Below are 27961 nucleotides of genomic sequence, written 5' to 3' on the forward strand. Positions count from 1 at the left end.
TTCACTTAGCTCTTTAGTGCTGCAGTCCCAACTATGAAGATCACCAGACATTGAAGGAAACTCTCTAATATGAAAGACCGAGATCCGAACCAACAGACAGGAAAGAAAACAAAAAGGAAGGAATGAAAAAAAGGAGGGGAGGAAGGGAGGAAGAAATGAATGAACTTGAAGAAAACAGGGAGGGTGAAGAGGGCCTAAGAAACATTATTTTACAAAGTTTACTAAGTATGTAGAAACAGAAGAGATCCTCCATCCATGAAATAAGAAATATTTTATTAAAAAAAGAAGAATGATAATAGAAATACCACATATAAAAACTAATAATATATAAAGAATGAAGGTAAATTTATAGCTTTAGTTTTACCTATTAAAAAGGACAAAAAAATCAATGATCTAGGCATCCATCCCAAAATATTAGTAAAAGAACAGCAAATTAAACCCAACAAGAGTAGAAGGAAAGACATTAATAAAAGCGAGAGTAGGCCTGAATGACAAAGGAAACAAACTTACAGCAGAGAGAACTGACAAAGCCAAAGCTGGTTCTTCGGAAAACTGTTTCTTGGTATCCAGGAAGGCGAAAGATGCCTGACCTGGAAATTCTAGTACCAGGTATATGCTGAGGGAAATGAGTACTTATGTTCACCAAAAGACACGAACTAGAATGTTCTTTGCAACTTTATTCATACTACACAAAACTGGAAAGCAACCCAAATGTCCACCAACAAGAGAATGGATAAATAAATTGGCATATTATTCAGTATGTTGTATATTCATTCAGTGGATGAGGGAAACAAAAACCACAAACTTCTGATATTTGTAACAACCTGGATGAATGTCAAAGGCGCTGTGTTGAGCAAAAGAAGCCAGACTCGCAGTAGTACATACTGTGTAATACCATTTATATAAAGTTCGAGAACAGGCAAAACCAACCTATGCTGATAGAAGCTTGGCTGCATTTGCCAGAGCTACATATTCTCATATACTCTAAGTGACTCAATGCCTAGGCACACACCCAACAGAATTTATGCATATGTGTACCCAAAAGACACATATAAAGATGCTCATTCCTTGTAATAGCCCCAAATTATAATCAACCTAAATCTCCATCAGTTGAAAAATAAATACGTTTTGATATAGTTACACAATCCAGCTGTACAGACTATTACATATCAGTGAAAATGAGGGGCATCTGGGTGGCTCAGTCAGTTGACTGTCCGACTCTTGATTTCAGTTCAGGTCGTGATTCCAGGGTCATGGGACTGGCCCCATGTCAGGCTCCATGCTGAGCACGGAGCCTGCTTGGGATTCTCTCTCTCTCCCTCTGCCCCTCTCCCCTGCTTGCACTCTCTATCTCTAAAATAAATAAATAAATAAATAAGGGGTGCCTGGGTGGCTCAGTCAGTTAAGTGTCCGACTTCAGCTCAGGTCATGATCCCACAGTTTGTGGGTTCGAGCCCCCCGTCGGGCTCTGTGCTGACAGCTCAGAGCCTGGAGCCTGATTTGGATTCTGTGTCTCCCCCTCTCTCTGCCCCTCTCCTGCTTAGGCTCTGTCTCTCTCTGTCTCTCAAAAATAAATATAAAATTTTTTAAATAAATAAACAAATAAATAAATAAATGAAAATGAATGAATCATAGCTATATACAACAAGATGAATGAATTTTTCAAGCATAACATTTAGCAAATAAGTTAGACACAAAAGAATGCATACTGTGTGATTCCATTTATATTATAGGCCAAAAATTGGCAAAGGTAAACTCTAGTGTTTAGGAATGAGTGCTTGGGTGATGAAAACTATTTTTTATTTTATTATTATTTAATAATAATAATAATGTCTTGTTTATTTATTTATTTATGTAATGTTTTATTTATTTTTGAGAGAGAGAGCAAGCAAGTGGGAGTGGGGAAGGGGCAGAGAGAGAAAGGTGACAGAGGATTTGAAGAGGGCTCTGTGCCAACAGCAGGAAGCCCAATGCCCGGCTTGAACTCACAAACCATCAGATCATGACCTAAGGCGAAATTTGGATGCTCAGCCAACTGAGCCAGCCAGGTTCCCCAAAAACTATTTTTTAAAAAGCAAGGAAATGATTACTTCAAAAGCTGGGTAGTGGTCAGCCTTGGGGAAGATTAGCAATGAGTACAATCTGGGCTTATAGACACAAGCTGGCTTCTGGGTGCTGGCAGAATTTTATTTCTTCACCTGGATGGTGGTCAAATGGATGTACATTTTGTGATAAATCACTGGGCTGTATATTTTTGCTATGTATATTTTTTATATGTAATATTTCACAAAACATTTAAAGGACAAATGTACTGTAGACATCTTTCCATGCCAGTAAATATAGAGAAAAGCTTTACAAAGAAGAAAAAATTAAGCAATCAGTCTAGAGACCTGTGAAATCTTGAACGCAAAAAAAGTACTTGGAAAGCTCTGGCTTTTGTTGTGTTGCTAGACTAGGTACAAGGACATTCCCTTTTGAAATCTACAGTTCTCTGACTTTGAGGAAAATCCAAAGTGTATCTGGCTTTGTGAAACCAAGATCCAATTTAGAATTAAGCTCCAAGAGGGCAAGGAGCAGGCCCAGATCTGTCCAGCACTATTTCTATGGCTGGGCACACAGTAGGATCTCAATAAATATAAGGTACAAGAATGAACAGAACAGACAAGGAAGAGCTAATTCGCTGTATGTAGTATTGTTAACAAGGCTGCTTTCACCCTGGCAGGGCAACATCTTTGAGTGTAAAGTGCCCAAAGTTAGGGTACCTGGACTCTGGGAGGGAGGGACGTGGCCCCCTTGGCAGTACTGAGTGGGGAGGGGCCTCTGTAACATGGTGGTTCACTGGGGGTGGGGGTCTGTGCTTTGGAGGAAGTGGCCACTAGGGGGTGTTGTCTGAAGAGCCCAAGCTAATGCTTTCGAAGTCTTCTGTCTTCGTAGTGTCTACCCATTAGCTCCAAGACTTTGGTAGAATTGTTTTTAGAAGGCACAGCCTGGAACTAGCTGTGCTGTGAGGCTGAGGTTCACGCTTTGGGTGTGGTGGGCACAACATGCAGGATCCATTACCAGGTGATAAGACCTGCCCAGGGAGAGGCCCAGGGCAGTGTTACGGATTGAGAGTGACACCCAACACCCAACAAATTTGTGTGACATGCTGGCCCTCCCTAGGGCATCCCAGAAACACCTGAGAAAGGGGACTAATCAAAGCCAGGCCTTCCTGATTCCTGGGTTGGCGGTGTGAGTGGGAGCTACCATTATTTGGGTATTAAAGGCCATGATGACCTCAGAAAGCTGGGGATCTTGGGTATGTCTGGGTTTCACAGGTGGCACAAGGTAAGAAGGGAGAGAAAATTCCAGACACACAAAATGCATTCAGGAAACTGTGTCTGTGCAGCACTTGCTGTTTCATTTTTAAAGCCTCTCTTTGCATAAATTGGCAGAGGCAGAGAAGGACCTGAATTAGGAATCCTTATTTTAAGAAAAGAGGCTGCACCCAATGCTTCTCATTCCCTGATTTCCCTAGAGTAACAAAAACTCCCTACCACAATAGCTTGCTTTTCTTTGCAGGGTGACTGGCAAGAAGGGAGGGAGGGAGGACAGGCAGCTGCAGACAGCTGCCCCCTGCTCCCTGTGCCTCCCTCCAGCTCCTGCCCTCTGGAGCCCACCTGGTGTTCTGGGTGCTGAGTGCTCCCTGCAGAGCAGGCTGAAGTGCAAAGAGGCAGAGGCTTGTCCTTTGAAGGCCTCTGGGGGGGGGGTCTAGTGGACTGTTTCTTCTCTAGGGAGTGAGAGCGAGGGGGAGAGAGAAACAAAGGGAGAGAGGGAGGGAGAGAGAAGGAGGGAGGGAAAACACAGGAGAGGGAGCTGGAGAAAAGCAGGGAGAAGGAGGAAGGGAAGTGGGGAGAGAAGAGGAAGGGAAGGAGAGAGAGGAGTAAGATGTGAGGGGCAGAGGGAGGCAAAAGACAGAGAGAGGAGGAATAGAAGCCGAAACATCTATGAGAAAAAGGGACAGATGCGCAGGAAGAAAGAGATAGAAAGAAGGAGATCATGGAGGGAGGGGGCGGGGTGCCAGGAGAGAAGGGATGGAGGGGAGACAAAGACAAGCGGGCAGAAGGAAGGACAGGCCATCCAAGTTTTCTGGCTTGGCTCTGGAGGTGCAGAATGCAGGCTCTTTGACCCAAACCCCACCAGACAGAGGCCTCAATTATTTTCCAAACCTGGTAATCCATCTGAGCATTATCTGCCACAAACTGGGTCAGCTTTAGCAGGAGGAGAAGTACGTGTGGGGGGCCCAAATCTTCTACTATCTGATTGGCGTGTGCCAGGTGGGGGGGTCCTGGCTTTCATTTCAGTCCCACTGGGATAAGCCACCTCCTCTGAATTCAACATCCATTCGATAGAGCAGTGTTAGCATCATGCAGCACGGCATCGCTGCCCAGCACCCCAAGGGTGCAGTGCCCCAAATCCCCGTTCCAGGATAAGCCTGCTTGTGTGAGATGTAGATTCAGAAGAAGGGCTGAAAGTCAAGGGACAGGAGAAGAGGTTCACCTAGGCCACGCCAGCCAGAAGCTAGCAAGCAGAGGGCAAGGGAGTCGGAACAGGACAGAAAGCAGGCAGGGCAACCCCGCCCCAGTCCAGCTACACTTTACCTGCCATGCAATCAGGTCCTTGAGGCGGCTCAGTTTTTCCTGGTCCTCAGGGTGATCCCTCGTGTACTCCTCTGTGAAAAAGGCCTGGGGAGGACAGGCAGGAAGTTTGGATTTCCTGTTCATTTGGTGTGGACCCCAAAACCAATGTCTCTGTTACTGTGAGAGGACTCCATGTGAGGGGGGCAGGCATGAGGTCACACGTATTTGGATGGGACAGGGACCTGTAGGGACTGACACTGTTTCCTCTTCTTAGAGGCTCAGATCAGAACCCATTGGGCAAGGGCCACAAACCCCAGGGAAGGAGTTCTCCAAGTCTCCCTGGAGCGGAAGCATCAGCCTCAGTTGGGAATCTGTCAGATGTACAAATTCTTGGGTCTCACCCAGACCTACTGAATCAGAACCTCTAGGTGGGGTGGGTGGGGATGTGGAGGAAGAAGCCCTGTAGGAGATTCTGATGCTGCTTCAAGTTTGAGAGCATTGCCTCAGGGAAGAGAACTCAAAGAGTTATTTCACCCGTGGTGCTCCAGCTGGCCTTACCACCTCCCTTACTGTGTGTGCCCTTGCCCGCACCCCCACCCCCCAGCTCTTTCTGAGACTTATGTCCCTTGCGTGTGTGCACACACACAGACATATATTATCACCTCTCAAGGCTAAACAAAGGGTTACTGATGATGACTGATGGGGTATCCCAGGGTGGCTAGAAGGACTGCTTGTGTGACTGGAATTACTGTCCCTGAATTAGACTACTGCATAGTTTTCTTAGTTTTGTATCAGTGGAGGACACAGAAAAGATTAATAGGGAATTCATTATGAGATATATTGGAATGAGGCATTCATTTTCCCATCTGTGCTATTAATGTCTGTACTAGGTAAAAGCACAATAAGGACTTTTTATTCTACTTTAGTGCTGGGAAAAGCTCTGTCCCTCTCCTGAGAAACTGGTATTTTCCCCAGTGGAAAATGTGACTCATAGAATTACTGGCATTTCCCTTTTTGCCATGGATACCAGGAGGCTCAAAAATAAAATCGGTGGCTAAAATGTGTAGGTATCTCTGGAGGGACCTTATGATCTGGATACCTAGATTATAACTCCCATTTTGGAGTTGATCTCCTCTCTTTTCTCTATTTTCACAGATCCTGGGTTTCATTTATTTCCATTTGTTGAGGTCATTTTAATCATCTGTGGGAGAGATAGATTCACACAAAGTGGCATGCACTTTGATTTGTGGCTCCTGTACTTTTGCGATCTGGCTCAGATCCAGAGCCTTTCACCGATGGAGGTGCCTGGATGTGCCCAGAGGCACAGGGGATCCGTGTGATCCCTACTCCTTCCTGCCACAGCAGAGTGTAGCATTGAGGCTGGAAAGGAGATGAGAGAGGGGCTGTAGAAACTCTGGAAGACGTATGAGGTCTGCCAAGCTGACAAACAGCTACAGTAAGATAGTGACAGACAGTTACATCTTCCCCCGGGGGCCCTCCTGCCACTGCTCTGTCGCCACTGGGGCCTGAACAGCAGCCCTCACCTTCTCGTACTTGGCGAAACCTCCCATGACAGCAGGGTCCACGATCCCATTCAGGAGCATGGACAGTGGGTTAATGGGGAGGCTTTCGTCACTCTGGTACTGGTTGATCATCATCAGGATCTTCTCATTGGCTGTGGACATGGTTTCGATGGCATTCTCCAGAGGACTAATTGTGGTCTGTTGAAAACGAGATCACCAAGAAGAAAGAGCCTTAGCAGGTCGCTTTAAAAACAGATAGAATTATTGGTATTGACTTCAACCGGGGTTGGAATTCAAATGAAGCAATGCTCCCTGAGGGACTGTAACAGGCTCTTGTTATAATTAGTGAGCTCTAGGGGCTGTCTTCTGTCTGGGGAGAGACAGGCTAACTTTCTGCTTAGTGAGAAAGGCATTTCCCTGGGGAGGTAGAGGCAGGAAGTCTCAAGCTCTGGCTGGGGTTTCAGAAGCTGGGTATGCTCTCGGGAGAGTTTTCTCTTCTTATTACCTGGGCAAAACACGCTCCAATTCAACCCATCCGGTATTGGTTGTCCGCCTACTATGTGTGAGCTATTAGCTGTGTGAGCACCTGGTGATGTGATCACCCAGCCTGGCCCACAGTAGGTCCTAAGATTGTTGTATAAAGGGTCACTGCTCCAAGGCAGGTTCAGTTTAGATGAGAAGATAAAACTAACCTCCTTTCCAACACCTCTTAGAAAGCATATAAACAGAGTGCCATCAAATGGGAACTGGCAAAACAGTGCGGTTTTCAAAAGATGGGATCTGGAATACAAAACTAAGCACAGGGGTCTGTACACTTTTTCTGTGAAAGGGTCAGGCAGTGGATATTTTAGGCTCTGCTGCAGGGATACAACCCTGCTCTTGCAGGGAGAAAGCAGCTTCAGGCAATATGTAAATGAATGAACCTGGCTGTTTCAATAAAACAGGTGCAGGTGGGATCCTGCCCACAGGCCATAGTTTGTGGACCCTTGAACTAAACAAAGCAAAGCTGAGTATAAATCTCAGCTCTGCCATTTTTTTTCGAGCTGTGTTACCTTGGGCCAGTTTCTAACCTTTCTGAGCCTTGGTTGACTCCTTAGTAAAATGAGGATAAGAAAACCCGCTTCAGAGAGTAGCTGGTAGCCGTTGTTATTAAGTCTTGTCGGTGTTAGGACAGAGACCGGCAGTCGTCCTCAGAGGGGAAGACTTGTCAGCAGGGCAGGGTAGAGGCTAGACAAAAGGGCCAAGGAATTGGAGAAGACTTCTTGGAAGAAGGGACCCTACATTTTATCATCTGTGAGATGATGGTGATATAGTCGCTGCCTCACTGGGAAGTAGCAAAGATTGTTTTAGATAATACAACACTTGACTCATAGCAGAGTTCTTTAAAAATGGGCACCTGCTAGTTATAACTACTGTGTATATGAGAAGGGCAGAACCAGCCTCTACAGCCATGTTCTTGGTCATCCTCTTAAACCATTTCCTTGGATGTGTAAAATCCGAGCCTCTTACCCCTGTGTTTCTGAACCTTTGTGAGGATGACTGCTCTCTGCAGCAAAAAAGGGTAGATGCCACCTCTGTTTCTTTCTGCCCCCTGCCACATTCACATTGCACAGTCAACATTCAGACACACACACACACACACACACACACACACACACACGCTCGTGCGCACACACAAACACACATACGAGGGAAATGAACTTGAGGTGAAGGCTGCTCGTGTTGGTGGGGGCTGCAGTCCATATGCCACAAGCTGCACCCCTGGGTCTCATTTCGGTGCAGCACACAGACCAGCCCCGCAAGGGTTTTACAAAGCTGAGGTCTAGACCGAGTTCTAAGGAAAATCTGTCAGGACCACTTGGATTCAGCCCAGCACCACACCTGGATTTCAACAATAGCCTGGCATGTCTGAAACATGCAGGCTTTAAGGTGAGTTATTAAAAATGGAAAGTCCTATTGATTGGCTTTTCCCCTCATTTCTGAAGCTATTTTTGAATCCCTAAGTCTTTAGCCTCATTATAACCATCAGGAACAGAGAATGAGAATGAACATTCTTTGGGTTTCTCACCTACGACTGAATATACAGCTCTCAGCAGAGTTATGGGGTTATGTATTTGGTGGGAGGCCTGGATGTCAGGGGCTGGTAACAGGAATAAAAGCATTGATCATGATAATGGAGCCTGCTCCATTTACTGATTGCCTCCTATGTGTCAGCCCACCCGCTGGGCTTATAACACTCTCGCACTTTCCTTTTGTTCCCCCCACAGCAGGTCAGCAGGTCAGGTCACTTGCCCCAGGGCAGATGACTGAAGAGCTGGGAGGAAACAGGGACAGGGGTGTTCCTGATTCCAAAGGTGAGCTTCTCCCACCACAGACAGCTCACACTCTGCTACCAAACTTGCCTTAAATTCTCTGTTAGGATTCAGTCAGCCTCTTGGATCTCTGGACACTTTTCTAAGCTAAGCCTTGGTTTCCTTTTCTGCAGTATAGTGCAGTATAGTTGTGTAACACTTGCCCAACTTGCTGTGAGGGGCAAATAAATTATCAGGGAGAAAATACTTTGGAAACAGTTTTAAGGGGGAGAAACATCAGCCAAAAGATGAAGTGATGGTAATCCCTTGCAATCAAGTGGCTGAATTCCATATTCTTCAAAGGCGTTTCTCTCATCTCACCCTCCTAAATCCTCTTAGGAATCCCATGAGCTGCATGAGACAGGCATAATTTACTCCTACCACTGATTACTTTGACACTTCAAGTCCCACTCTGGACTTCAGTGTTTTTATAAGCAAATAAAGGGACTGGACAAAAACCAGGAATGGCTTTGCACACTGGAGACTGGTAGGCCAATCTGGGCCCGGAGAAGTCTATCATTTAGCCAGTATGTGAGTTCTCATTTTTAAAAAATTAATTCACCTGGAGGGAGCTTGCCACAGCTTCTGCCACTCCCTGTTGTCTTGATGTCACTATTTTACATACTTACATTATCTTCCTGGGTTCTGAAGGCTTTTGATTTTGCAGCTCTTGGACTAAATGACCTCTAAAGTACCTTTCAGTTCTGCAATTCCATGGTTTTTTAATCTCTGTTTTGCAGGTGATGAAAACTAAAGCCCAGAAATACAGTGTTTGTCCAACATCATACAGCTCGTTAATGCCTGAGTTGAATATGGGTCTCTGATCCCCAGATTGGGGTGACTTGTAAAGACTGCATGTTTTCAGGGCCAAGAACAAGTAAAGAACCCTTAATATGCAGAACTGACACTTGAATCCCATCAGAAAACACGGCTGTATACAAACAGTCCCATAGTGTTGACAATTCATGGAAGAAACAGCCGAGATACAAATTCATACAAGACAAAACCAAATTTTTTGAAAACGAGCTCACTTGGCAGGCATGAAACCTTTATGTCTGAGACATCCTGAAGTTCTCGGTAACCCAACTGAGGGGAGGCTATTAGAGATAAGTTGATTGCAATAAACTTTTTGGAGGTCTTCCCACCCTTATATCAGAAGGTACCAGTATAAACAAAGCAGAACAAAAATGCTGGCTCTTTCCTAAATTCACAACCCTGAGTTCATAAAATAAATAACCAGCTCAGATACTATGGGGTTCTGCATATTAATTGAGTGACTATTGATGGATTTACTGAACAAATTGTCTTGGGCACCAATTATGTGCCTGAAACTAATTTTTGCACTCAGAGATGTGGTAGGGAATAAAGTAGACAAAAACCTCTCTTCCTGGAGCTTATATTCTAGTAGAGATGATATTCTAATATGTTATTATATTTAAAATTCTAGATATTAAAAATAAACCTATGGGAAAATTATGTAGTCTCTTAGGGGGTGATGGGTGCTTTGAGGAGAAACACCATAATGGGGGTGGAGGGTGGGTGGGAGGGCAGAGAGCACAGCAGGACCTCCTATGGTTTGCCCATGGCCTAGCAGGTACAGGGAAAAGAGTACCCCCAAAGGATAGGTCACAGCCAGGGCCAATGGGTAGAGACTACATATTAGCAGAAAGTTTCTGATTCCTTACCTCAAAAATGGGATTAGTAATAGTATCTATGTCACAGGGTTTTGCGAGGATTAAACGGGATAATGCTTTAAAGCCCTTGATACAGTGCCTGGGACACCTGTCAAACCTTATCATGTACCAATGTGTCCCATGAGTAAAGGACATGAATAGTTTCTTCCTTTCCATGGTGCTGCTTATCATTGGGATGGGCTAGGGATATGCTCAGGAAGAAAGAGAGAGGGAATCCAGTTGAGATATCCGATATAGGAGGTGAAAGTCAAATCTCACTTCTTTCACTAGCCTTAAATAACCTGTACATCAGTCCCCTCATCAATCAAATGGGAGAATAATAATGTCTACCTTGCGGCATTGTTGAGGGGTTTAAATGAGGTCATGCATGTGAACAGTTTAGCATATGCTTGATAAACGTTTGCTAATGTCATAATCATTATTACATTTCTCCTAAGGTCTAGGCCAAGCCTGTGCACAGGAGATTGGAGGGCCATCAAGCTGCTGGGGGACATTAAAGGCTAGAGTGGAATGGCTTCAAGCTGATGATACAGTAGCTTGAACACGACAGTCAGACCATGTCCCTCCTCTGTTCGTGGCTCTAAGGCATTCGGTAGAAAAGCTAAAGTCCTATGCTGGCCTACAGGGTTCTACAGGACTTGGTATCGGGCTCCTCCTACTCATCCTCACTTGCCCTGAATCAGACACAATCATGTTCTGTCCATAGGGCCTGTGTACTTGCTAGAATGCTAGAATGTCCTTCTCTGTAATGTTTGTGTGGTCCACTCCCTCATTTCCTGCAGGCCTTTGCTCAAAAGCCATTTTGGCAGGGAGGCTTTCGCTGGCCACCCTGTTTGAAATAACATCTCTCCTCCACCACCTTTCTTTTATTTTCCTCCAAACTGGTTATCACCATGACATTATTATATTTACTTTGACTTTTCAGTATGTCGTTCCTACTAGAATGTAAGCTTCATTGAAAAATCTTCAAGTGCTTGACATGTGTTAGGTACTTATTAAATATTTGTTAAATGAATAAAATGAATAAGACACCCTGAATATGTCGCCACTTTTTAAGTTTCCTCACAACCACCCTGGCCTTTCCTTGGCATCCTGGGAGCTGCAAGATCCTTAGCTGTTTGAGGACATGGAGACCCTGAAGTTTATTGAGACACAAAAGACACATTCAAACAACTGCAGTCTAGCCGGTGTTCTGCCTCTGTGTGATTGCCTCTCTCTGAGCCTCAGTTTATCCAACTATAAAATGGGTTCATAGTGGGATTCTTCAGAGGTGCCCTAAGTTGCTGCTGAGATAGAAAGATATGAGGACATGATTAAGTGGATGGTGTTCTAGGCTCTGTCTCCTCGCTGCACCCAACCACAGAAGCTCCCATTCATCAGCTTTATTACAGGACTCTATGTAGGTTTCATTTCAGTTTACCTGATGCTTAAGAAAAAAATCTGAAAGCAGGTAATCCAGATGGTACCTCAGGTCCCTTCCTGCATTGAAATTCTAGCATTTCCCCAGTGGCCTTGAACAAAAGCTTGTCCCCTTCTTACAGTTAAAGGGCTCCTGAGATGTACTATTCCCTGAGGCCTGTAGACTCACCTGGGACATTTGAACCACTTCAAACCAGCGCAGGATCCCTGGAAGCTTGTATGCAGTTATGAAGGAGGTTCTCTCGATCCACATCGACTGTCCCATAAGCAGGGGGTGGCAAGGGTAGAAAAGAAACACACTTAGGAAACCTGGCTATTAGAGAAGTTTGGCAAGAACCCAACCAGGCCCCCAAACCTCTCATCAACCCAGAGCCTGAATAAATGTTGCAAGACCCAGAAACATACTCCCACTTTACCCTTAAGAATTCTTTCCTGATGTGAAGTTTAAGTTTTCCCTGGATTTAGGCCTGGTAAGTTTTAACCTGGGGTCTCTGAATAGTCAGAATTTTTAAGCAATAATGAATGCATCTATCTGCATTTTCTGGGGTGGAGGGGTGTTCACAGTGTTCCCTGCATTCTTTTTTTTAAATATGAAATTTATTGTCAAATTGGTTTCCATACAACACCCAGTGCTCATCTCAAAAGGTGCCCTCATCAATACCCATCACCCACCCTCCCCTCCCTCCCACCCCCCTCAACCCTCAGTTTGTTCTCAGTTTTTAAGAGTCTCTTATGGTTTGGCTTCCTCCCTCTCTAACCTTTTTTTTTCCCTTCCCCTCTCCCATGGTCTTCTGTTAAGTTTCTCAGGATCCACATAAGAGTGAAAATATATGGTATCTGTCTTTCTCTGTATGACTTATTTCGCTTAGCATAACACTCTCCAGTTCCATCCACGTTGCTACAAAAGCCATATTTCATTCTTTCTCATTGCCAAGTAGTATTCCATTGTGTATATAAACCACAATTTCTTTATCCATTCATCAGTTGATGGACATTTAGGCTCTTTCCATAGTTTGGCTATTGTTGCAAGTGCTGCCATAAACATTGGGGTACAAGTGACCCTATGCATCAGCACTCCTGTCTTCTGCACAACATATCATAGTGAAACTGGCAAAATACAAGGATAAAGAGAAAATTCTGAAAGCAGCTAGGGATAAACACACTCTAACATATAAAGGGAGACCAATAAGACTAGTGGCAGACCTATCTACTGAAACTTGGCAGGCCAGAAAGGAATGGCAGGAAATCTTCAATGTGATGAACAGAAAAAATATGCAGCTGAGAATCCTTTATCCAGCAAGTCTGTTCACTACATTCTGAAAGAGCGAGTGGCTCCCAAATTTGAAGAATCAGTCTAAGGCAAAGAGCTGGGAGAGACTTAGAGCGTCCTCCTTCTGCCAGTCGTGAGAACTAGAAGACAGATCCTTGCTGGGAAGCACACAGCGGACACTGGGGACTGAAATCACTGTGTCTTCTTATTAGTATGTCCTGGAAGGTTTGACTTCATCAACACTCCTGCTTAGCCTGAGGGTCCCTGCCTTCTGGAAATACCTGAGTGCCCTGTGGTTGAAAGGTACACCTCACACAAGGCCTGGATGGTATCTTGAAAGTGTAGAGGTTCAAGAAATGAAAACAAACCTGATGGAAAAGACTGGAGAATGGGTGTCATCGTATCAGTAGATGTTAGCTTTACTTCTTTTTGCTTTGGATCAAATGCCCTCCCATTCTGACATTGACAGACACCTGCTCTGGTTGGAATGGGTGGCCCTGGGGAATGATCAAGGCTGCTGAAGATACTCACGGCAAATTCATTCTCAGGGTCGACGGTCCCTTTGCGCACAGGCCGGGAGTAGTGGAACTTTTGCACGTAGTTGGATTTATAAAAGCTGCAAGACAGAAAGAGGCAGAGGCTCCTGGTAGCATGCCAGGTTGCTGACACAGAACCTGAGCTGACCTTGTGCTGTCAGGGGAGGCCCACTACAGTGAACTTCAGGTCTGGCAGTTAAAATTGTAGCATTTAAAATCAGGTGCTCCTGGGGCACCTGGGTGGCTCAGTTGGTTGAGCATCTGACTTCTGCTCAGGTCATGATCTCGAGGCTTGTAAATCTGGGCCATGCATTAGGCTCACTGCTGTCAGCATAGAGCCCGCTTCACATCGTCTGTGTTCCCCTATGTCTGCACCTCCCCCACTTGTGCTCTCTACCTCTCAAAAATAAATAAACATTAAAAAATAAAATCAGATGTTCCTTGTAAGGTGATTGAGAAGCTAAACAGGTCTCATGTCCTTTAAGAACACAATACCCCTTAGAGTACCAAGGAGTTGGAATTCTACCATTAATGCATACCTAGGTCATCATTTCTGTGACCTCAGTGAAGAATCTAGATATGCCTATGGTCCTAGCCTAATGTCCCAGGGCTATCTTCCAAAGATTTCTTTAGTTATCCCAACCACCCCCCAAATCACTCTTCCTGAATCTCTGGGGAGGTTCTAACACTGGGGCCGGCAGGGCACGGTGCTAGCTGGATGGTTGTTATCTCTTGCCCCAGTGCCTGGCTGAAGAGGTTGGGGGGAGGCTCAGACCCAAGCTGAGCTGCTGCACTGGTGTGGGGCTGCTGGGACAGACTCCTTCTCACAAAGAGCTCCTGCTTCCCACTGTCCTCCCAGAGGAGAGGGCTTTCTCTAAGGCACTCGAGGTGCTATACTGGGTACCCCGGGTCTGAGGAAGGTAAACTGGGCAGCTCTGAGGTGTGCCTCACAGGCCCCCTGCCTCATGGCCCCATCACTGACCTCACAATCTGCTACTGAACAGAGGGAGGGAGACCTTGCCTTTATGCTGCTTTCTCTACCGCCCCTTCATCATCGTCAGGACACATCCACTGTTAACGCACAACCTCGACAAATGCTGAAAAGGTGTCCCTTTGGAAGAACGTGCTCAGTATGAGCACTGTCCCCGTCCTCACCCTGCCTGTTGCCTGTCCAGCCCACACACGCTGGCTATGCATTCCCTGGGACCACTCTGTCACCTGAGTGACAGGCTCTCCACCTCCAGTTCAATGAAATGTCATTGCTGCTTCCTGATATTTCACTGTGCCTTGTTCCTCCCATCTCTGGCTTCAGCCTTTTCAGGGACAGCACCCAGATTGCTAATTGGGCTGGAGGGGGGGGTCATTCTTTTTCCAAAAGAAAAAGAGATAAAAGGCTGGCTAAACCAGAGAAAGAACTGGGAGGGCACCAGGGCCTGTCCTGCCACCAGCTCAGCTTGACAGCTCCATGGGATTTTCTTCTCCATCCCTTCTTCCAATGAACTGTGGGTCTTACTTAATTATCTGGTCAGGCACTGGCTTATTCTTGAACCTTGGGTGTTCATCCAAGACAGGCTGGACGGTGAAACACTGGATGTCTGGGATTCCTGTAGTTAAGGGCTCACAACGTGTTGTGGGCTGCAGGGACAGTTCCCAGTTGAGACCTCCCACGACAGCCCTCCTGGGGCCAAGATTTTATTGAATGACTGACCTCAGGCTGCTGGCTGCCAACTAGATCCTAATGACAAGTTAGAAGTCATCATGGTCCTTATCAGAATTGCCTGTCACTTGTAAGCCCATCCCAGGGCTCAGCCCTTGCTAACAGTTGTTCAGTGGTCCTTAATCATCATTATCCTTTCTATACTAACTGTAATATCATAATGAATTTATAGTTCTCAGTCAATTGCATAGCATATCCCCCATGGTCTCCTTGCATCTCGCCAATTCCACTCAGCAGTGTTATTAATGTAATTCTCCCCCCTTTATAGATGAGGACATCAAGGTCAAAGAGGCCAGGCGAATTACTGAAGGTCACACAGCTTGTGAGAACAGAACAGAGGTCTGTAGTTGGGTCTTTTAAAACCACACGCTTGGGGTTCTTTGACCCTAGACTGCTCCTCAGTGTGTTCCTTTGACCAGCAGCATCTGCATCTCCTGAAGCCTTGTTAGAAATGATGAGTCTGGGGGGCACCTGGGTGCCTACATCAGTTGAGTGTCCAACTTTGGCTCAGGTTATGATCTCACAGTTCATGAGTTCGAGCCCTGCATCAGGCTCCCTGCTGTCAGTGCAGAGCCTGCTTTGGATCCACTGTCCCCCCTCTCTCTGCCCCTCTTGCTTGTGCCCATGCTCTCTCTCTCAAAAATAAATAAATATTTAAAAAATTATAAGAAATGGTGACACCTATCTCAGACCTATGAATCAGTGTCTAGAGTTTTATAAGAGCGTCATGTGATATAGAGGCATCTTTAAGTTTGAGAAGCACTGCTTTAGAGCATGCAAATAGATATCATTTTGCATTCCTGCCCTGAAAATTTGAAAGTAACTGCTTGTGGTAGGATTGTGAGGCCATGTCCAGGCTGAGTGGGAAAGAGTTCTATGATTGATTAGTGATGCCTTCCAAGGGCGCAGGCTATGGGAGCTTCGTCTGCCTATTCTAGACCTTTATTAATTTTAAACCGATAGCATGGCAATCCAAATAAATAAAACCAGTCATCACTGATCCCATCTCCTGGCCCCTGTTTCCCTTCCCGTGCCTTTCATGTCTCCTTTACTCATCTCTCTTCAGGTATCCAAGATCTCTAATCCCTTCATTCCACCCAATGATTACCACAACTCCAAAAACTCTCCCTGAGCCTGGAATTTTTGCCAACCAAGGAATCACAAGCTCTTCTTTCTGGCATTCAAAGTTTCTCTCTGGTTTCCCAAAAGATTCTACTATGCCCTTTGCTTGAAATATTTTCTCACATCACCCCCTCTTCCCGTGAGCCCTTGAGGCAAATGTCAAATACCACAGGCTCCATAAGTATTCAATTTACCCTCAGTCAGGTGTCGTTTCCTTCCTTTGACTCTCCACAGCATTTTGCCTATACTTAGGACTCTTATCTCTCCAGCTTCCTGTCTTTTCCCTTCCCAGACCCTCCCCACCAGACTGTGAGCTTTTTGATGGCAGAGGCTATGATTCTTTCATACAGAAGAAATGGCCAAAATATAATTCCAAGTTAAATTCAATTGTCCCCCTCTGATAAACTCACTCCATATTAGTATGCTGTGAATTTAATTGTTTTATCTCTGCAGAATATTTCCACATTAAATGAGAGTTCCTTAGAGAGAGAGAGACAGAGAGACAGAGAGACAAAGAGACAGAGACAGAGAGAGAACACAATGCTTAACATAAATAACAAACCTCACTGGAAGGATTTCTGTAATATTCAGAAAAACCATTTTCTTTTTCAAGCCATATAGCCAACAGCTCCCTTCTCTGGGAAGGAAACCACTTTGGTTTCCACACCAATCCATTTATGTAGCAGCCAATCTATGGCTGCTCTCCCACTACAACAATAGAGTTGAGTAGTTATGACATAGAGACCACATGACTGACAAAGACTGAAATATTTCCTATCTGGTCCTTTATACAGAAGTTGGCCAACCATTGTTCTAGAGAGGCTTCTAAGTCACATCCACTGATCTTAGCAATTGGCCTTGGACCAAGAGGAGAATCCAAACCTGTCCTGAGGAAACTAGTGACACCAGAGCCTTTAAATCATGCCCAGGAGGATGCTTGGCTGGACTGTCTCACTACATGTTGAGTCTGTACATGGAACTGGGACCCCAAGGTTTGGGCAGGGGGAATGTGGGAGACAGGACACTCAACTAAGAGGCCTTAGCTTTCAAATGTCTTCCCCTACTTGGTTACCTAAAAGAGAAGACATGAGATGTGTTGCCCTTCCAAAACTGCTTGCTAGCTTTTCTACTAGTGAAGGTGAGAGGACAGAGCATTCAGAGCTCAGGTTTTGGCAACGAGGAGATCTGGGTTCAAACCCTAGCTCCATCAGTTTTCAGCACCTCGTGCAAGCTTATATTTTTTGAGCCTCGGTTTTCTTATTTGCATATGCAGAGAGTAATAATACCCAACTCATAGGATTACTATAAGGATAAAATGAAACAATGCATGAAAAATGCCTGGTACATGATGAACAGCTAATAAAGAACATCCTGTTCATTAATTTTAGTGGAAGTAATGGCATTATAGAAAGAATATACACTTTGAGACAGATCTTGGAGTTCAAATCTCACTTCTATAACTAGGTTTGTAACCTTAGTAAAACTACTTTACTTCTTTGCCCTACACATCCCTTCTCTATGAAATAGGACAGACATAATACCCATTCCATAGAGTTATTTGGGGGTTAAAGAAATAATGGTTATAAAGCACTCAATCTATTCATGGCATGAAGAGGACTTTTAGCAAATGTCAATCCTTTTTCTTTTTCAACCTGGTTCCTGGTGCTACTAAATCAGGCCTGCATATGATGAGATAACCTAGTAACACGTAGTCTCCCTTCACCCCAAGCTAAAATGCCATGGAGCTATTCAACACCACGAGTCCACTTAAGAAGGGCCTTAGTGCTAATCTCCTGTCTCGCCTGTAACCAAAATCACATTTGTAACCAGTCAGCCCCAGGACTAGTTGCATTTCCTCTTGCAAATACCATGGTAGAGCAGGCATGAAGGGCAGGTGAGCATAATGAAAAGGTTACAGATGAATATGTATCACCCAAGGGAAAAATATTTGGATTAAGGTTCGGCAGACTTAGCAGACCAGCCATGCAACCTGTCAACCCCATTTTAAAGGCTGTAACTTAATTTGTGCTACAGGGTGTGGTGCTGGGAGCCAGGGTAGGCTAATACATCACCACTCAGCCGTCTGTCTCATCCTTGGGTTAATGTGCTCTCTGCTACCAGGAGTCTTGCCCCCTGCCCAGTGTCAACTCCTGGATCTATGAACACCTCACTGGCATCATCTCATATCCCCCATACCCTCCTCTGTAGACTTCAGTGAGCTGGCTCCCTCCCTGCATCCTTCCCTCCTTCTTTTCTTTCTTTATCTCTCTTTTCTCTCTCTCTTGTTTCCCTTTCCAATAATCAACAAGTATTTTATTATCATTACTTTTTTTTTTTTTTTTTTGGTTTGTGCTGGGCACAAGGGGAGATGGGGGGACTTACTACAGCAAACAAGGCAGTGCAGGTCTCTGCCCTCCCAGACCTTATAGTCTAGCTTATGTGGACCTTTAAAAAGCACAAAAGATAAGAGATTGAGATCAAGTCTCTAAAGAAAACAGACAGGGTGTGAGATAAGAGGCTCATGGAGAATTCAGAAAAGGCCGCTTTAGATGAGTGACGAGGAAAAGCTCTTCCAGGAAGTGACACCAAGTTAAGATCTGATGGGTAAGAAAGGGGTTGGGGGAAGGGCATGGTGAGAAGAGGGAACAGAAGATTCATAGGTCCAGAGGGAACCAGCTAGGTGTGTTTAGACAACAGAAACGAGGCCAGTGTGGCCAAAGAGACATGAGAAAGGGAAGGAAGAATCCTGGGGAGGGGGGCAGGGTTCAGATGGTGAAAAACCTACTTGCCTTGATCAGGAGTTTTGATCTTATTGTAAGAGAAGTAAGGTGCCATTCCAGTTCTTGGAAGCCACTGTGCTCCTTCCCACTCAAGGCCTGTGAGCACGATTGTGCTTCCCTCTGTCTGGGCCCTTCTCCCCACCTCCTGCTAACCTTTGGCTTGTTGCTAACCTTAGACATTACCTTCCTCAAGGAAGCCTTCTCTGCCCTCCCACAGTGTCCTGCATGGCTTCCTCTTGGCATTAACCCCATTTCTACAAATACATAATTAATGGTGCAATTAGTTGTTCACTGTCTCTTTTACTTGCTAGACTATGAGCTCCCTGAAGGTAGGACCACTTTGTGAGTGTGATCATCAGTGTCTTCCACAATGATTGGCACAGAGCCAGGGCTCTATAGTATTCACTATGAGAATGAATGAATGAGTGAATTAATCAATGAGCACAACATTTAGAATTTCCCGAGATGGATTCTTTGGATACCATACTAGACACTGACATTGGCACCACTGCAATGATTCTGGCAGCAGCTTCTAAGCTCTAAGGTGGGGCTCTGTGGGCCTTTGCCTGGCCCTGGCTGGGCCATTCTCCAAGGATACACTGGCCTGGGGCATTCTTCACGTCATCCCCAGGGGCAGAGGTTGTGTTCATCTTCTCTGCATTGGGGAACTGGCTCATCAGCTGCATCTGGAAATCTTCTCTTCGCTCATACTCCTTCCCTCGGTAGATGAACACTTTGTTCTGCAGAGAAATGACACCCAACAGAGATCTTAGGGCCTAGGCTTGGAAAACATGATGCAAGCAAAGCTGGGGGGCTTATGACATGAGCACCGGCTCTGGTGACCTCCTAGAGATCTCTCTCCTTTCTGCTTCCCCACCACAGAAAAGAGAAGCTCAGCTCACAGACCTAGCTAGGTATACCACTTCTTTAAAAAGAATGATTCTAAAAGAAGAGGGGATTGTGGATGCTGAGAACTTTTCAAACTGTCCTATGTATAAGTTCCAGAACTGTTCCTCACTCAGCTTTCAGTGTGTCATACCTGGTCTTCTGTTTGCATGACCACAAAAGGTCCCTCCTGCCTTTAATGAGCCATGTAGGCTGGGCCTGCAGGGTGGAAGGTACCAGTTTTTGGGTCCCTCATCACATCACTCCTGGCTCTAAATCAATGAAAATACATTCTTTACCCTTCTTTGACTATGTTAGCCTTCTCTAGATCAGTAGTTTTCAAATAGGAGGTGATTTTGCCTCCTAAGGGATACTGGCCATGTCTGGAAATATTTTTGGTTGTCACAACTTGGGGGAGGGGGAGCTACCGGAACCCTGTGGGTACAAGCCCAGGATGCTACTAAATGTCCTTTAATGCACAGGACGGCCCCCTTAACAAAGAACAACCTGATCTAAAATGTCAGTAGAGCTGAGGTTGAGAAACCTTGTTCTAGATCATATCTACCATCCGTGCCACCTCTACTGGCCCAGAAGCTCTTCAGTCTAAACCCACGTCTGTCACCTCTGCATGTCAGTGCTTCCAAATCTGGGTGATTGTCAGATGGGCCTAGGAGACTTCTAGAAGTTCAGATCCATAGGCCTTGCTCTAGACATGCTGAGATGGAATGTGTGGGAGTAAGATCCAGAAATATGTGTTTTTAACAAGTTCTCCAGGGGGTTCTGATGTACAATCAGGTTTGGAAAGCCACCTCTACTCCAGTGAGGAAACCCTCATTCTCTACCTCTTTTGCAGCCTGTGGTGCTTACTTTTGTGAGTCCACTCTGACTTCCCCATTGACGGGTAACAGTGAGTAACTTAGCTTCTCAACTAGACTGCAAATCAAGTAAGGTCAGAGATCAGATTTGCTGTTTCTTTTGAATGTCCCTGACTTTAGAATTGAACCTCAGGTTCACTGGATGGAGTCCTATGGGAAGAAAGCCTACAGCTGACCTAATCCAACTCTCTACATGATCAGTGAATAATCCACAAGAGCATTACTTCAGAAAGTATGCTCAGAGAGGGGCCTGGGTGGCTCCATCAGTTATGCATCCGACTTCAGCTCAGGTCATGATCTCATAGTTCATGGGTTCGAGCCTCACATAGGGCTCTGTGCTGACAGCTTAGAGCATGGAGTCTGCTTCAGATTCTGTGTCTCCCTCTCTCTCTCTCTCTCTCTCTGCCCCTCCCCCACTTGTGCTCTGTCTCTCTCTGCCTTTCAAAAATGAATAAATGTTAAAAAAAAAAAAAAGTATGTTCCAGAGACTCCTGAAGGTCCCTAAAACCCTTTCAGGGCCTCATGAGATCAAGGAGCACGCTTCATAATAATGGTCAGTTGTTATTTGTCTTTTTCACTATCATTCTCTCAGATGTGTGGTAGAATTTTCCAGAAGCTGCATGATATGCGCTATCACTACAGACTAAATGCAGAAGAAAGTGTAAGTACCTCGCCATCCTCTCTTAATCTAAATATTAAAGAGATTTATAGAAATATGTAGCAATCTCACTGTTGGCACACATTTTTTATGGGAAAATATAACTATTTTTTCATAATGATGCAAGTTATATTAACACGTGACAGGTTAATTATTGTTATTGCTAAATAAATTGATAAATATTTTAAAATTTTCTTAGTTTTAATTTTGAATATGATAAATGTAGACAGCTAGAGTCTATCAATACAAAAGTTCATTGGAGACCTCAATAACTTTTCAGAGAAAAGAGATTCCTGAGCCCAAAAGGTCTGAGAACCAGAGCTCTACAGTGCTGGCAGGGTAGCAGAAGTCCACCGGCTCTCCTTGAACACCACACTCAAGAGATGGGGAGCTCGCTACCTCATGGGGCAGCTCTGTGTATCTATAGGAACACGGGGTAGCTGAGGGTGGTGATGATGGAGGAGACTGGGCATGTGCTGGGGGTGAGGGCAGCCCTCAGATGGAGGAGAGCACATAGTCTCAGTACAAGCGGATCCCTGAAGCACAAAGCGGCGGCTGAGAGGCCCCAGGCCCCTGGCCTGGGTCTCAGTCACCCACAAACTCACCCGCAGAAAGGAGGGAAATCCCTGGCCATAGTATCCAACAGCAAAGTAGTCTGGCTTGGGCCTGAGGATTTTCATGATGTTTTCATAGAATTTTGCCTGCTGGATCTGGAAGGAGAAAACTCACAGCTTGTAACAACATAGATATGTGTATCAAAGGCAACATTCAACTCAGAGAGGCCACTCTTTTTTTTTTTAATTTTATTTTTTATTCTTTAAAATTTATATCCAAATTAGCATATAGTGCAACAATGATTTCAGGAGTAGATTCCTTAGTGCCCCTTACCCATTTAGCCCATCCTCCCTCCCACAACCCCTCTAGTAACCCTCAGTTTGTTCTCCATATTTATGAGTCTCTTCTGTTTTGTCCCCCTCCCTGTTTTTATATTATTTTTGTTTCCCTTCCCTTATGTTCATCTGTTTTGTCTCTTAAAGTCCAGAGAGGCCACTCTTGAGAGACGATCATTATACCAGAACCAAGATGCCCACTGCACATATTTGCATATCTGTGGGTATGTCTATAATCATAATAGCAATGGCTGTATTCACCATACCAGGTTCCACGTTAATCACTCTACCTGCACCAGCTCATTTACTCACATCACCCTCTTAACAACCCACAAGTTTCGTATGTCTGTTTTGCAGATAAAGACATGTTTTTCCTATCTCATAGTGCAGCTAGTAAGTATGAAGCTGAATCCAGCCAGCTGTCCAGAGCCCCCACCTCGCCATGCTGCTCTCTCCTTCGGGCACACAAGGCATGTGTTTGTGGGGGTCTATGGATGCATAAATATCTCCAGATATATGTATCTTCCCTTGTATGTACCCTTGACGTATTTCATCAATTCTAATAGGTGTGCATTCTTCATATTTTAACATCTCTGAAAACAGTTTACATATTACTTTACACCTGATAGCATCTTAGAATTGCTATTAGTCAGATAGAAATCATGACAAGTCACATACAAAAAAAGACTGCATCTCAGACTGATGGCATCTTAAATTTGATACAATATGGGAGATAAGTGTGCATGGACACAAGCCTGTGCAACATGGACTTGGAGAATGGGCATGCATGTACATCAACATGTGCATGAATGTGTACTGTGTGTATGTGCATGTGTGTGTACAAATGTGTACTAGGTACGTGTGTGCATGTGTGCACATGAATGTTCACTGTGCATATGCATGAATGTGTACTGTATGTGCATGTGTGTGTGCATAAATGTGTACCGGGTGTGTATGTGCATGTATACACATGAATGTGTACTCTGTGTGTGCACAAATGTGTACTGGATGTATGTGTGCATGTGTGCCCCCATGTTTGCAAATATCTATGTGGATGTATGTGTAGGGTAGATATAAGTGTTTCTTGCTGTGACTACATATGTGTGTTTGCATCATATCTTACACACAGTACAAACAGCTAACAGCCCAGCTGCTTTTAACAAGAATACTGCATTCAATACCCATCCCGCCCACAAAGAAACAATAAATCATCTCTCCATGTTTGGACTCTCATTTGATAGTTCCCTGGACAGAGCTGGACTGGCCTGTCAAAATAGGCTACCATGGGGTACTGGTGTCCTGGCTCTGAGGTGGCCAGAAAATATGTAGGAGGTGTACAAGTGGGAGGAGCAGCCCAAACGTTCTGCATTTTCTCTGCAGAGGCCACTTCCCCGCCAAGCCCTGGCATCTGCAGCACAAGTAGGCTAGGCTGGCTCCCCCACTCTCCACTTACCCCCCCCCCCACTACCAATCACAAGCACCGAGGAGCTAATGGGGAATGGCCAGATGGGGAGCATTTTAATGTGATTTATCTGTTAATCAGAAAGCACAAATTTGCGTTTTTATTTAATTGGCTTAGTGATTTGTAGCGATTTTACTGCAAATGTAGCACAGTGTTTATTGGGTGTGCAACGGCAGCAGCAGCCCCAGTGCCAAGCAGGTACTTACTACTCCATCCGGGAAACTGTCACTAATGAGTTTTCCCAGAATGCCTTCTTCTGGAAATATTCCCAACCGGAAGGAAGGCTTTCAGCACAGCCTTACTCAGCTCAGTCCCTATGTACACTCTTTTTCTGGTGTCCTGACCCCACCTGGCCTCCTGCTTCCTCTCCCCAGCCTCTCTGGGGAGCTGAGGCCCTGGGCACCCTGTCTTACCAGGTTCTGGCTCAGGAGCTCATAGTCAAAGATCTCCATCTCGTATTGTTCCGCCAGCTCCTTGCACAGACTGATGGCTTCTTCCCACATCTATAGGAAGGTCATGGACACAAAGGTTAGGAGGTACATCCAAGCTTGCAGAACCTTGCTGAGGAAGGGACTCAAGGCAGCTTGACTCCTGGGACTGTACTGCAAGCCTCACTCCAGCCCAGGTCCGGCCCCATGCACGGCAAGCCAGGTACTTACCAGTGAGCATGACCCTTCCTCCGCCCCACTCTAGTTTCGTGACAAATAATGGAGCAGCCAGAGACTAGGCTAAATGCTTTATCTGCATGCTTCTTGGGTCTTCACAAACACTCTGGGAGGTGTCTAGTAACAGCTGCATTTCCCAGGTGAGAAATGGAGGCTCAGACAGGCAGAGACATTGTCCTAGGTCACATGCCTAACCAAAAGCTGGGCTAGAATGCACACCTGGGTGTGACCTCAGAATTGTCAACTATAGACCTATTGTTGTACAGTAGATCTCTAAAACTTTCTCATCTTGTGTAACTGAAACTTTATACTTGTCACTTGGGGTTATTTGGAGTACATGAGTGGGGAGGAGGGCTGCACAGAGGTAGCGGTGGAGCTGAGTATAACGAGAGTGATTAGAACTTTTTGTAAATAGGCATTTTCCATTTGAAAAAAAATCCTGGAAAAGCAAACCCTTTTCCTCTGCTCTGTCTTAGGCTGAATCCGATAGATCATCCTTCCACCTTAGACTGAAGGGGGTTGGGAGCCTCTGCAGAGGCGGGAGATGCAGAGTGGGCTGGAGATCTGGCAATCTCAAGGGACACCCATCACATTTCATATTCAGTTTAAAATGGGAAATGCATCTAAATGGAGAAGCTAGGGGAGGTGGGGAAGGAGAGAGGGGAGGTTGCCAAAATGTAGTGTGTGCTGTGTAGCAAAAATGCTCTCTCTGCATCCAAGCATAAAAATAAATAAAAGCAAGTGCCGAGTGGAGGAGCCACGGCTGTAAACCCGTGGACAACTTAGTGAGCAGCATAAAAATGCTTTATGTGCCAGGAGGAACCAAGTCTACAGGCCAGGCTGGGCTGGGGCTTTCTTTCTGTTCAGCCTGAACAAGAAGACGGTGGTAAAGTCCCTGGGCTGGGTCAGGGGACTTTTTGGCTCATGTGGAGATCTTTGCAAGTACCATAATCTGCCAGAAATGCCCTCACCAATGTGTTAAGAGACCACTAATGGGCCAGGGAAGGAGTCAGATATCTAGGATTTCCTCCTGAGTCTGCCTGTATGGCCACCAGGACCTCTGACAGTCACTGATCCCTCTGAATCTCATACATTGATTATTGAGTACCGGCTGGCTTCTAGGCATGGTATGGTATACAGTGATGGAATAGGCATAAATATGGACAAGACACAGTCTCTCCTGTCATGAAATGTACGTGGGTAAAGCATACACATAAATAGATGCAAGAATTGGGTTTTGAGGGATGTAGAGGAGTCCACAAAATATTGACAGATGGACTTGCAAAGTAGAAGGCTATTGTGTGTGTCTGGAGTAATAAATCTACCTGAGGGAAGGTACGGGGAGAGGAGGTTAAAGGGATGCTCAAGAGTTTGGGCTTCATTCTGGAAGTTTCCACAGCAGTGGCTATTGAAGTGAGCTGTACCCATCTGCTCTCTCCTCTCTGCTCCCAAAGTACCTGGGCACTACTTTTCTCTCCCTCATTCTCCATTATTGCACAACACCAAAGGGTAATATGCAAAGAAGATCATGATTGGTTTGTCTGTTTTGCCAACTAGATGATAAGGTCCTTGAGATGAGGGATGGCATCTTTTTCCTCTCTGTTCAGCATAGGGTGAGTTGAACTGGATACATGGCAGAAGACAAAGCTCAACATGTCCTGTTGGGGCTTTCACACCGTGATGCACTGAATCAGCTGTAAACAAATAGTAAGCTCTGACTTGATGTCAGCAGGGCAGGAGGTTTCAGCAACGGCAGACTCACTGCCCTCAAGAGGCTTATAATTGTAAATTATAAAAACAGTGGTCTCCAACTGCTCAACTCCTGGGAATTTATAAGCCCTTCCACAGACATTACCTCATTCTGTCTTTCCAGGGAAGGTGGGGAGATCAGGCTAAGACAGATGCAATGAACTGCAGTGACAGAACAGATCAAAATTAAGTCCACTAAATTATGTCCAGATGAATAGTAAGAGGTCTTGTAATTCAGAGGAGAGGCAAAGCTGTCGGTAAGCTGGAGGACTCAAAAAAGGTTTGATGGAGGAAGTGGCCAATCAACTGGGGCCTTGAAGGCAGAGTAGGGTAATGATGACAGTTAAAATTTAAGAAAATATGACTATGTACCAGGTCCTATGTTAGGTGTTCTACCTGCATTCTCTTACATAATTTTCACAATACAACTAGGAAGTAGGTACTATTAGTATCATTATTTTGGTTGGGAATTGGAGTCTCTAAGAGGTCAAGGGAACTGTAGGTGACAGAGGAGCAACAGTTGCTCTGTTTGAAACCAGGCTGACTCCAGAGCCTGAGCACTTAGCCACATGCCACATCTCCTACAGGATGAATGGTTGCATTTGGGTTGGTGCTTCTTGAAGGTCCCCTGGGGACTGGAGGATGAGTATCAGCTGGTCTGGTTAATCTTCTCCCAACCAAACATTTTGTCCTTGCTGTTTAAAGATCAATGATGGCATCACCCTGTCATTCATTCATGTAATTCATTCACTTATTCAACATATATTTATTTGTCCCTGCATGCCAGGCTCTGCACTAACTACTGGACATTCAGCAGTGGACATGTCTTTGTGTTTGTGGCATTCTAAAATGACAAGCCAAACAATGAATGTAAAAACAAAATGAACAAGGTGATGTCTGATAGTGACAAGTGCTTTGAAGAGGCAATAAAGGTGACTCGGGGCAGGGGCGCTGTTTTGCCTAGGTTGGTCAGGAAAGGTGTCCTTGAGGACATCTGAGCAAAGCTCTGAGCTCTGAGAGGGAGTCTTCCATGGAAAGCTACGGAGGAAAAATGTTCTAAGATGGGAAAAGCAAGTGCAAAGACGCTGATGTGGAAAAGAATTTGGCATACAGCATGGGGGCAAGAGGGAGCTGGCAGGGATGAAACAAGAGAAGCGGTCAGAAGACAGCTCATGTGAGGCCTCACAGGTCACAGACAGGATTGTGTACTCTTTCTGGTGGAATGTGGGAGCCATTTCCTGTACAGAGGATGATCTGTTGGAGGCACTAGAGGGAGCAGGCAGATTTCTCAGAACCCATTGAGTATCCAAGTGAACAATGAGGAGGCCCTGAATGGAGGTGGTGAGAAGGTGGAGCAAAGTGACCAGACTCAGAATTGGGAGGGAGAGCTGCCCAGATGTGCAGATGGATGGGGTGCAGAGTATGGGAAGGAACCACCCTTCCCCATAGCCACGATCTCCACAGAGAGAGGGAGGACAGGGGTAAATTACCTTTCCTTTGTCAAAGTAGCCTATGATGATCTCATAGAGCGTCTCCTTCAGCTGCCGGTGAGTCTGGGGGTGCTGCTGGCCTGTCTGCATGACCTGCGATGTGCACTGCTCATCTGACCACTGAGGACAAGAGATACACCAAATCACCCGGGGCTGAGAGGGAGCCAAGGGGAAGTGTCTTCCCTACTTATGAGGAGCAGGAGGAAGCTCTGCACACACGTCTGTCAGCTGGCCTGTCACCCTGGGTGTGAATGGT

At 45.4% G+C, this 27961-nt stretch overlaps 1 protein-coding gene across 1 annotated transcript in view; it reads right to left on the bottom strand.

Moving 5' to 3' along the window:
* The window catches only part of DOCK2 (dedicator of cytokinesis 2), a 416990-nt gene that overhangs the window by 8517 nt on the left and 380512 nt on the right, over positions 1-27961 (bottom strand). Inside the window, exons 38-46 of the mRNA XM_045501969.1 lie at positions 27706-27825; positions 24215-24304; positions 22055-22159; positions 19630-19771; positions 14926-15007; positions 13408-13492; positions 11776-11862; positions 6164-6340; positions 4641-4724 (exon numbers count right to left, since the gene is read on the bottom strand). Coding sequence (XP_045357925.1) covers positions 4641-4724; positions 6164-6340; positions 11776-11862; positions 13408-13492; positions 14926-15007; positions 19630-19771; positions 22055-22159; positions 24215-24304; positions 27706-27825 — 972 coding nt within the window. The remainder of the gene's footprint in view (positions 1-4640; positions 4725-6163; positions 6341-11775; positions 11863-13407; positions 13493-14925; positions 15008-19629; positions 19772-22054; positions 22160-24214; positions 24305-27705; positions 27826-27961) is intronic.

The sequence above is a fragment of the Leopardus geoffroyi genome, chromosome A1 (genome assembly GCF_018350155.1).
Source record: "Leopardus geoffroyi isolate Oge1 chromosome A1, O.geoffroyi_Oge1_pat1.0, whole genome shotgun sequence".
Taxonomy (NCBI): Eukaryota; Metazoa; Chordata; class Mammalia; order Carnivora; family Felidae; genus Leopardus; species Leopardus geoffroyi.